Source organism: Garra rufa, chromosome 10, assembly GCF_049309525.1.
Source record: "Garra rufa chromosome 10, GarRuf1.0, whole genome shotgun sequence".
Classification (NCBI taxonomy): Eukaryota; Metazoa; Chordata; class Actinopteri; order Cypriniformes; family Cyprinidae; genus Garra; species Garra rufa.
Window position 1 is genome coordinate 50,179,679 of NC_133370.1, and position 12,123 is coordinate 50,191,801.

The window sequence follows — 12,123 nt, forward strand, 5'->3', positions numbered from 1 at the left end:
CATTAAAGACATTTACATATAGTCCACAAGAGAAAATAATTATTAAATAATTAAATTAAAATTAAATAATAATTATAATTATTATATCCCGTTTAAAAGTTTACATACACTTGATTCATAATACTGTGTTATTACCTGAATGATTCACAGCTGCTGTTTTTTTTTTTTTTTTTTGTGATAGTTGTTCATGAGTCCCTTGTTCGTCCTTTTCAACAACTGTATGATGTTCAAATCCATCTTTTCATACTGAGGACAACTGAGGGACTCATGTGCAGCTATTACAGAAGTTTCAAGCACTCACTGATGCTCCAGAAGGAAAAACAATGCATTAAGAGACTTTTTGAATTTGAAGATCAGATTAAATATAATTTATTTTGTCTTCTGGGAAACAAGTATCTTTTGTAGCTTCTGAAAGGCAGTACTAACTGAAAAAAATATGATATTTAGGCAAAATAAGAAAAATGTACACATCTTCATTCTGTTTAAAAGTTTACACCCTTGGCTCTTAATGCACTGTGTTTCCTTTTGAAGCATCAGTGAGTGTTTGAACCTTCTGTAATAGTTACATATGAGTCCCTCAGTTGTCCTCAGTGCGAAAAGATGGATCTTAAAATCATACAGTCATTGTTGGAAAGGGTTAAAATACATAAAAATGCTGAAAAAACAAATAAATTGTGGGACCTGAAGGATTTTTCTAAAGAACAGTGGGCAGTTGAACTGTTCAGGACAAACAAGCGACTCATGAACAACTATCACAAAAAAGAAAAACACACACACAGCTGTGAATCATTCATGTAACAACACAGTATTAAGAATCAAGTGTATGTAAACTTTTGAGCAGGGTAATTTTTAAAAATTCAACTATTATTTTCTATTGTGGACTATATGTAAATGTCTTTTATGTGAAATATCTGATTCAGGTCAGTACTAAATAAAAATAACATGCATTTTGAATGATCCCTCTTATTTGAGTAAAATAATTAACATTCTGCAAGGTGGTAAACTTTTGACTTCAACTGTATATCTCATATAAAAGAAATTGTTCATTCAATGCAAATAAATCCAGGATGTGAACAATGAAGGTCAAGTTCACCCTTAAGGACATCTCAACTTATGCTATCTCTTCAATTGTATCATGGATAATGATCACAAACTCTTATAGTTTAACTATTAAAAATGTTAAGCCTTTTTTCAAGTTACTATTTGTTACTGTTTTTATTAATCTTTAATCTTTATTAATCTCACAGCCTTAGTGATGTCAGCCAGAGGGGAAACCATTTCAGTTTCCTTCTCTATCCACCTTTTATTTCCCGTAAAAGTGGGCACAGACATTTGTACATTTTATGGGTCTGGCTTCTGGTCTCACCTGCGTCCAGCTATTTTTAGCTGTACAAAACAGCTTGTTTTGCAGCTTGATATTGTAAATAGATGCGTCTTACCATATTATTTTACTGTACTGTATCTCAATTATGAGCACACTGGTTTGTAGTGCAAACTGTTTTATGGTTTACTTCATGTTGTTATTCTCGTTATTTCCCTATAGCGTCTAATGGACTGTAGGTCTCGCCCATAAGCTTACTTCCGCTTTAAAGAGTAAGATGGATAAGTTGTGTGAGTTGAGGAAGCAAATAGGGTTGATTCCAGTTGCATCACTTCAAAAACACCACATCCAGCAATAATTTATAAGAAAATGCGTTTGGCCTTTTTTTGAAGTATCCACAAGAGGGAAACACCAAGCCTGAGGCTCCATACAAACTACATTAACTGCACTCACAACTTTGACTGTATTGCCATCTGTTGGACAAAACATGTACATGCAAGGGAAACATAAACTCAGCAGTCCTCTGCAGGCACATGTTTGAAGTGAGATTAGGAATTGGGTCAGGTGATAAATTAAGGCTGCAACTAAGCTTGTTCATGCTTCAAAATGTGAACATGCTTTCAGCTCAAATTCTGGGTCAGTCTGCACCTTTTGTGTGTAATAATCAGCTCTCGCTGGAGCTCCCGGTGGCTCTTGGACGCTTTGATGGGATTGTGGAGCTTTTTGGGCCTGATGAGCTCCTCATAGTAACCGCTGTCCGTTTGCTCAGGAAGCAACTTGCTCTGGTATAAATCCTCTTCTCTGGACCACCTCTGATCAGGGTCTATCACGGATACAAGATCAGAGACTAAATCTAAATGAGCGAGAAAAGCAAAAAACAGCATTCTGTAAGGAATAGTTCATCAAAAAAATTTAAATTAACTTTTTTTTTTTTAGAACTGTTTTGAGAACAAATTTTTGTTTTTGCTTGTAAATGGTGCATATTTATCTCCTGATTCAGGCAAGACAACTTTTTCACTGGAAAAACAATTTTGGTTTCAAGTGAGGACTTCAGCTAATATAAAACATCTTAATAAAGAATTTGTTTCTTAGAAACAGCTTTTTACTTCACGAGATGTTCATTGATGGACTGGATTTGTATGAGTTACTTGAAAATTATTGTGATGTTTTTATCAGCTGTTTGGACTCTCGTTCTGACGGCACCCATTTACTGCAGAGGAGTGGCATAAATGTGGCATAATGCAAATTTTTAAAAAATCTCTTTCAATAAAGAAATAAACTCAAATTTGATGGCCTGAGGGTGAAACTTTCAGCTAATTGTTAAAAACTCTCCTTTAAAACAGCCAATATCATCCAAATACACCTTTGTTCAAGCATGAGTAGTAATACTGAAAAGCACCATTAATCAGTGTAATTGCATTAAATAATATGAAAGGAACATGGAAAACCTGATTCACCAGGTCCAATAAGTGGTTGAACACAAGCGGGATTATGACTTTGATGATTATGATCTGCCTGTGAAAGAAAACGGATGTAAGTCATTATATTTAATCACAAGGCAAAATACAACAACTACATGTGCTTTATAGTGATAGCATAATATCATGTTACTGTATGATTAACATACTTACAATGGTAATACCATGTATTGCCATCACAGTAGCATACAAAAATCATATTATTACTATTATCGTGTCCAAAAAATGATTAAAGGACATCGCACTGCATGTCTCATCCTTATCTGTCCATCCAAACGATCGAAAATAATCTCTAAAGCTGTTGATGAACAGCACAATAGCCCTGTGTGTTGAGAGACATTTACACTAACACAAGGGAGGCATTGTGGGTATGTGTGTGTGTTCTAACACCATGCTGGGTTGATCATATTGGACTAAAATGGTTTTGGGAGCAGCTGGCATTTAGCCACCTCATTACTGGCCCTGCCAAACAAACTCTCCATTTTCCCTTCATAATCTGTTTGCTGTCTAGAATGTGATTGTGTCAGGAAAGTCACGAGGAGTCCTTGGACTAAATCACCACGGGAAAGAAAATCAGAAATGAATCAAAGTATTCAAACGAGGTTAATGTTGCAGATTGCAACTAAATATATACTTTTATACACTAAAAGAAGCCAAAAGACATGAAAGCTATACAGATTAAGACATCTGGAGTTGAGAAGAATGTAAGTTTAGTTGCTATAGTGGAGGGTTATTATCTTTAACTAAAACTAAATTTATTTAAAAATATTTTTGTTAATCAAAATAAATCAGAAAAAATATATAGTAGTCAACATTTGAAGTGGATCAAAACCTTTTATTAAAGTTGCCAAAAACAACCAAAACAATACCCCTTCTTGTCTTAAGACAACTTTGATGAAAGGTTTTGATCCACTTCAAATCCTACCTTAATGTAATACTTTTAATAAAACCTTAATATAATACTACTACTACTACCAATAAATGTCAAAAGCACATAACAAAGTTACCAAAATATACCCAAAATTAAACAGAAAATATAAAAAATCAATTCAAAATTTTAAATAATAAAGACTATAACCTATAACAGTATATAAATAATACAAAATATAAAAATAAATAATAATAATGTCAAAGGCACATAACAAAGTAATAAAAAATTACCTAAAATTAAACTGAAAAAAACTAATTCAAAATATTAAATTATTAATAAAGACTATAACAGTACATAAATAATACAAAATATAAAAATAATAATCGTGTCAAAGGCACAAAAGTTACCAAAAATATACCTACAGTTAAACTGAAAAAAACAAAACAAACAAAAAAACTAATTCAAATTATTACATTATTAATAAAGACTATAACAGTACATAAATAATACAAAATATAATAATAAATAATAATAATGTCAAAGGCACATAACAAAGTAATAAAAAATTAACCTAAAATTAAACTGAAAATATAAAATATTAATTCAAAATATTACATTATTAATAAAGACTATAACAGTATATAAATAATACAAAATATAATAAATAATAATAATAATAATAATGTCAAAGGCACATAACAAAGTTACCAAAAATTTACCTAAAATTAAACAGAAAATATAAAAAAAACCATAACAAATTCAAATGATTAAATTAATAATAAAGACTATACTAGTATATTAATAATACTAAAATAACACTGCTGATGCACCTTGATTTTTCACACATATTCCTAAGAACTGAAACCAAATGAATTTTAAAGACACTTAACTCGTCATTTATTGTGCATTTTTAAGTATACACATATGTGGATCACAAAGCCAGTCATAAATATATTTGTAGCAATATCCAAAAATACACTCTATGGGTCAAAATTATCTTTTTTTCTTTTATGCCAAAAAACATTAAGATAATAAGTAAAGATCATGTTCAATGAAGATAGTAAATGTCCTACCACAAATATATCAAAACTTAATTTTAATTAAGTTTAATTAAGATTATTAATATACATTATTAAGAACTTCATTTGGACAACTTTAAAGGCGATTTTTTCAATATTTAGATTTTTTTTGGACCCTCAGATTCAAGATTTTCAAATAGTATAGTATCTCGGCCAAATATTGTCCTATCCTAACAAACCATACATCAATGAAAAGCTTATTTATAAAAAAAAATTGCCCCTTATGACTGGTTTTGTGGTCCAGTGTCACATATACATAATAGAATATTATAAAAATTATTATAAAAATATTTAGCTTATATTTTAGAATAAATATCTCATGCTCAAACTTTGTGATTAGAAGTCACACAAACAGGAAAAACAGCAACAAACAAAAGAAACCATCTCACCTCATAAATTTCAGAATTTTAAGCCTAAAACACCGGCCTTTTACAATCATCCATTTGTGTAACAGAGTTCAAGTCCTGTCAGATCTTTAGAGGAGATGTATGACTTACACTCATAACATAGCAACAAACAGGTTCTTCAAACTGGATTAAAATGTTCTTACTTTCTTTCCATGGGTCACTCCCATGATTCCAAACCTGCCGAGCGCTCAGTGCCTCAGGATTGTTCCAGAAACAACTTCTCTGGGATTCCACCTGCTATTTTCATGCAGAGCAAGAGGAGAAGCAGGAGGGGGATGTACATCCCGCCAAGCAAACCCAAACACACACACACACACACACACACACACACACACACACACAAACACTTGCACGCACTTACACACACTTTTACAACCCTGAGTGGATACAGTGTCTTAACTGGTACTACAATCCAGCAGGAGGGGGGAGTGAAAAAAGGGACTGTGTTAAACTTTCCCGTTTTCCAGCCTTCATTGTTAATGTCAACAGCAACATTGTTACCTCATATAAAAGAACTAATGTGAAGCAATCCAGCATGACAAAAAAATCAACTGTATTATCTTTCGAATCTGTTTTTGTTTTATAATATTATCATAGTGGCAAAATGTTGCTCTTTCAGTGTTTGTAAAAGAGCAGCGCAAACATTTTGCCCAATGTGTTCCATTGAAGGAAGTCATATGAATTTGCAATACGAGAGTAAACTATTCCTTCAGTTTTTTTATTTGGGAGGAAAGATAGCAAAGGCAAAAATGATACTGTGTTGTTAATGTCCTATTTTCAAATGTCCCAAACGTGGTGATATGAGGTTGGCTAATGTAGCTTATTCAGTCTCAGATATTCTGGGAAAGCAGCCAATGACCTCCGCCATCGCTGGCCAGTCTTCATACGCGTTGCTCCTCATATCATTTTGAATTAACTAAACACAACAGAGAAAACAGCCAACTTAAAACTAAAAAATATACAGTTGAAGTCAAAAGTTTACAAACACCTCGCAGAATCTGAAAAATGTTAATTATTTCAACAAAATAAGAGGGATCATACAAAATCCATGTTGTTTTTTATTTAGTACTGACCTGAATAAGATATTTCACATAAAAGATGTTTACATATAGTCCACCAGAGAAAATACTCACTGATGCTCCTTTCTTTCTTCAGTCGTACAAGAAATGATGTTATTTGAGGAAAACGTTTCAGGATTTCTCTTCATATAATGGACTTCTATGGTGCCCTCGAGTTTGAACTTCCAAAATGCAGTTTAAATCAGTGTTGTTTTCGTCAACGATGACGATGACGAAATCATTTAGTTGACGCCACTTTTTTTGATGACGATAACGAGACGATGACGAGATAAAAATGGCTCGTTGATGACTAAAACATGACGAGACGTGTGTGAGTTTTCGTTGACTGAAAATGTTAGTGGGTGGTCCATTTAAAATGCATGACATTTCTGCTTATTGTGCATGCCAATTAAAACTTAAAAAGTATCTGACGCTATGGCAAGCCGTTTTAGCATTAAATACTCTTTGCTATACTAGTATGGCAAGCCATTTTAGCATTCCATCCTTGTTTGTATTTTATGTTCTAAAACATTCCTTCATTATTGTAATTATTGGTGAAAATAGTCGATCCGGAAGCTCACACTGTGTTGAACTATAGATCTGCTATTTTTAGAACTTATAAGTGACACTACCCAACAGCAAAATACTTACTGACCTACATTAATTTGTTAAAAGACTACTTTTCCCCCTTTTTTTGACTAAAACCTTTTTGACTATTCGTCGACTAAAATTGGACTAAAACTATCACATATAGAAGTGACTAAAATTTGACTAAAACTAAGAAGCATTTTAGTCCAAAAGACTAAGACTAAGACTAAATCTAAGATGGTTGTCAAAAACAACACTGGTTTAAATGCAGCTTCAAAGGGCTCTAAATGATCCTAGCAGAGGAAGAAGGGTCTTATCTAGCGAAACGATTGGATGTTGAACAGTTGATGTTAAAAAACATAATTTCTTTACGACTGAATAAAGGAAGACATGAACATCTTGGATGACAAGGGGGTGAGTACATTATCTGTAAATTTTGTTTTGTTCTGGAAGTGAACTACTCCTTTAGGAGCCGGGGGTGTAAACTTTTGAACAGAATGAAGATGTGTACATTTTTCTTATTTTGTCTAAATATCATACAAGCTACAGAAGATACTTGTTTCCCAGATAACAAAATAAGTTCAATTTACCCTAATCTTTAAATTCCAAAATCGTTATTCCTTCTGCAGCATTAGTGCGTGCTTCAACCTTCTGTAATAGTTGCATATGAGTCCCTCAGTTGTCCTCAGTGTGAAAAAAAAAGGATCTTAAAATCATACAGTCATTGTTGGAAAGGGTTCAAATACACTAAAATGCTGAAAAACCAAAGAATGTGTGGGACCTGAAGGATTTTTTAGAAGAACAGGAAGCAGTTTAACTGTTAAGGACAAACAAGGGACTCAAACAAATACCACTTAAAAATAAATAAAAAAAACCAGCTGTGGATCATTCAGTTTACAACACAGTATTAAAAATCAAGTGTATGTAAACTTTTGAACAGGGTCATTTTTTTTAATTCATCTATTATTTTCTCATATATGCAAACCTATTTTATGTGAAATATCTTATTCAGGTCAGTACTAAATAAAAAATAACATGCATTTTGTACGATCCCTCTTATTTTGGTCAAATAATTGACAGATTCTGCAAGGTGTACGTAAACTTTTGACTTTGACTGTAAATAATAAATAAAAAGTATTTTGCGCACTGAAATGAAACCCAAGTTAAATATAAGTATATGATGAAAAACATGTTCCAACCTTTTCAAAAGGACCAGCTTCCATTTTTCCATAGGCGCCTGCGAATACCCAGCTATCCCTGGGCTTCAGGGATTTGACCATTGTGCTGCCCAGTGCAGTAAATATGTTTTTAATCTCATCATTCAGCCTGGAAAAGAGACGATGGCAGTGGAAGTGAGACGTGTATGAATAATTCAACTCTAAAGCCAAGTTAATCATGTTGATGGTGTGTGAAGGCTGTCACATTTTTACTTTGGTGTAGGGTCGATGTGTGAGGCCACAAGCACTATATTTCCTGGCTTTAGTGTCTTTAGATAGGCAAGTAATTTCTTGGGACCTTGAAGGACAAACAAGCGGTTCCATACATCAGGATAGTTTTGCTTCACATCTTGTTTGATTCAATTTCTAGCACACAGAGTTACAAGAGACCTACCTCTAGATTTCAGATTAAAGTACTTGTTTCCTAAAACCTCACCGGTTTCACCTGAGAAAAGAGAGTCGGTTAATTAAATTAAATTTTATTTTCATAAGTAAATAGGAAAATGATTCCAGATGGGTTTGAAAAAATGAAAAATTAAAAAAAGAAAAAAGAAATCCTGTGTAATTATTTTTAACAAACGAACCATTTGCTAACACAATGTTCAGCCCTTGTCCTGCATTATTCCTGATGCCACCCATGATGCTGTAAAGATTTAAAAACATTAACGCTCATTTAGCATCTATTATCACTATTCAATTAAATATTTAATCCAAAAATTTAAACTGTCAACATTTATCTCAATACAACTTAAAATGATGCATATTTGTCAGTCACACATGAATTAAACAAGTTAGAGATTTCTGTTATAGTGCTAATAAACTGAATGTGTTTTAACCAGGTTTATACACTGTTACTTTAATCTACTTTAAAATATAATTTATTTCTGTGACGCAGTGCTGAATTTTCATCAGCCTTTACTCTGATCTTCAGTGGCATATGATCCTTCAGAAATCATTCTAATATGCTGATTTTTTTATTATTATTGCTGGAAACTTTTTTTTATTCTTTGATAAATAAAATTCAAAATAGAAATATTTTCTAATAATATAAGTTAATTTAATTTATTTTTATTTGTTTAAAAAAATACTAAACCCAAATTGTTTAATCATAGTGTAAATTGTAACACAAAATGTATATTTTGAATAAACACTGTTTTTTTTTTTTTACTTTTTATTTATCAAAAAATAAAGCACCACAACTGTTTCCACATTGATTATAAATCAGCATATTAAAATTATTTCTTAAGGATCAGGTCATACTGAAGACTGGAGTAATGTTGCTGAAAATTCAGCTTTGCTTCACAGGAATAAATTATATGTGTATATTATATTGTATATTGTATATATTTGTATATTAAACTAGAAAACTTTTTTTTTTAAATAGCAATAACATTTTATTTTTTTGATCAAATAGCATAAGCTTCATAAAACTTCATAAACTTCTTCATCAGCATGTACTCAGATATTCAGTGTCACATGATCCTTCAGAAATCATGCTAATATGCTTAATTTTTTATCAGTGCTTCTTAGATTCTTTGATGAATAAAACATTCAAAAGAACAGCATTTATTCAAAATAGACATCTTTCCTAATAATATAAGTTAATTTAATTACTTAAATTTTTAAATTAAAATAATAGTAAACATCTTTTTAAGTTTTTATTTATCAAAGAATCATAAAAAAAGTATTACAGGTCCCAAAAAAAAAAAATAATAATAAAGTAGCACAACTGTTTACAACATTGATTATAAATCAGCATATTAGAATGATTTTTATCAAGTCATACTAAAGACTGGATTAATGTTGCTGAAAATTCAGATTTGCTTCACAGGAATAAATTACATTTAAAAGTATATTAAACTAGAATATTTCTTTTAAATAGCAATAATATTACACAAAAAATCTTTTTTTTTTATTTATCAAATAGATCCAGCCTTGATGAGCATAAGCTTCTTCATAAAACTTCATAAACTTCTTTAAAAAACATAAAAATCTTATATACAGCAGTGTATAGAATCAATAAATCTGATTTGTTTTAATTCATACATTTAAATCTGAATCTTGCTTGTTCCACAGCTACACTCTTGAAAATGAAGGTGCTTCACGATGCTATAGAAGAATCTTTTTGTCTAAATGGTTCCATAAAGAACCTTTAACATATGAAGAACCTTTGTGTTTCACAAAAGGTTCTTTGTGGCAAAGAAGGTTCTTCAGATTATAAAAAGGTAAGCAAGAAATGGTTCTTTAGAGAACCTTTGACTGAATGATTCTTTGTGGAACCAAAAATGGTTCTTCTACGGTGTTGCTTGAAGAACCTTTTAAAGCACCTTTATTTTTAAGAGTGTAGATCCATATTTAAATCATGTTCATAGTTCTTAACTGCATAAATGTAATTGTTTTCAGTTTAAAAGATTTATACTGATACTTTTTTTTTCAATTACTGAATAAATACATTTTGAAAAACTAATCTAAATCTAAATGTAATCTAAGCAATCCAGGATGTATGTGCGGCAAGCCATACAACAGGTTTGTGTGAGAAACAGCTGTTGTTATTCAGTGAAAATATTTAAATATATGCATACAATATCCCTCTGTAAACTTTCATGGGCATGAATGTTCTGATGAATATTTCATTCTGTGTCAAGTCATATGGATGAGTAAATAACGACAGATTTGTTATTTTTTGGTGAACTACTAATTTAAATCAGCACCGTGTCATGATGAGTAAGCTACAGGATGTAAAAGATCTTACATTGTATTGTTAAAGCAGATTTTTGCAGCCACCACGTTGGCTACGCCGCTGTGAAGGTGGAAGGGGAAGTGGTTGACAGGGCAGTGATTATGTGGACAGCAACCAAAATGAGACGTAAATAGACCTGTCCAGAAAAAAACGAACAAAAACAAGTTCTGAAAGCACCCTAATAAGCTTTTCTTAATGGGACAGTTCACCCAAAAATGAAAATTCAGTCATTAATTACTCATCATGTTGTTCCAAAGCTGTAAGACCTTTATCTTCAAAACACAAATTAAGATATTTTTGATGAAATCCGAGAGTTTTCTGACCCTGCATAGACAGCAACGCAACTGAAATGTTATTTTTGTTTTCCTTGCACACAAAAATCATTCTCCTAGCTTTGTAAAACTACAGTTGAACCACTGATGTCACATGGACTGTTTTTGGCCCTGGGAACATTTCAGCTACATTGCTGTCTATGCATGGTCTGATGGTAATTAATGACAGAATTTCACTTTGGGTGAACTATCACTTTAAACTCCATCTCATCCATAAATAAGCATAAAAAGCTTACCTGGATTGTCACAGTCTGTCACAAAATCATCAGCTTCATCTGGAATATAAAACAATCCCAATCTTAGACAAACTAAAACATAACAGTAATAAAATACATTTTAATAATGTTAGATTAAAAAGCTGTCAGATGTGATCACAATGTACATTACATGAACGTTTCGCAGTGTCTTGAAGTTTTGACCAGATTATTGAGGAACACCATATTACAATGATCAGCATTGTTGTGAGAAAATACACACGATCTGGAAAACACAAATTTATTAAATGCAAATTATGCACACAAATGGATCAGAAATGATAAAAATGTTTTCTTTACCTTTAAATCGCATATTTGGTGGAGCAAAATAACTTCTGGGCTTCTCACTTGCCTGAAACAAATATAATACAATGGCCTAAAATGCAACTGGCTGAAAACACCAAAATTTCTTCCTGTATTTCCTGAGTTGTTACCTGTTTGAAAGTTCTCTGGAATATCGGTGTTTCATGATGAAACTAACCTGACAAGATCTACTGTGTAGTAAAGGTGTGGTAAATTTCGCCATTAAATACAAACAAATCTAACCTCACATAACCTAACCTTGTCAACTAGAGACAGATGTGCTGTTGCATGCAAAATGACTTTCCAGTTGTGTGCTGCCCTCTTCTGGCTATCTTTAAGAAAAGTGTAAGCATATTTATCAAACACAAAAGGAGTATTAATGTTTAGAATTTTATTCCTTTTCAGTTAAACAAACTGTTTTTAAAGTAGTCAGTAGTTCAGTCTCAGACAAAAGTGCAATATTAAAATCTAAAGA

At 31.9% G+C, this 12,123-nt stretch overlaps 2 protein-coding genes across 2 annotated transcripts; both read right to left on the reverse strand.

The window, feature by feature from the left end:
• Nucleotides 1–1,941: 1,941 nt before the first annotated feature.
• LOC141344629 (uncharacterized) lies at nt 1,942–5,482 on the reverse strand. The gene is made up of 3 exons (XM_073849500.1): nt 5,300–5,482; nt 2,770–2,836; nt 1,942–2,174 (listed from the first exon to the last, which is right to left on the reverse strand). The coding sequence occupies exons 1-3, from the start codon at nt 5,321–5,323 to the stop codon at nt 1,942–1,944; spliced, it is 324 nt and encodes a 107-aa protein (XP_073705601.1). The 5' UTR covers nt 5,324–5,482.
• A 494-nt stretch (nt 5,483–5,976) lies between these two features.
• Nucleotides 5,977–11,658, reverse strand: LOC141344630 (protein FAM3C). The gene is made up of 8 exons (XM_073849501.1): nt 11,646–11,658; nt 11,328–11,366; nt 10,772–10,895; nt 8,604–8,662; nt 8,414–8,464; nt 8,233–8,317; nt 8,002–8,128; nt 5,977–6,072 (listed from the first exon to the last, which is right to left on the reverse strand). The coding sequence occupies exons 1-8, from the start codon at nt 11,656–11,658 to the stop codon at nt 5,977–5,979; spliced, it is 594 nt and encodes a 197-aa protein (XP_073705602.1).
• Between the last annotated feature and the right edge of the window lie 465 nt (nt 11,659–12,123).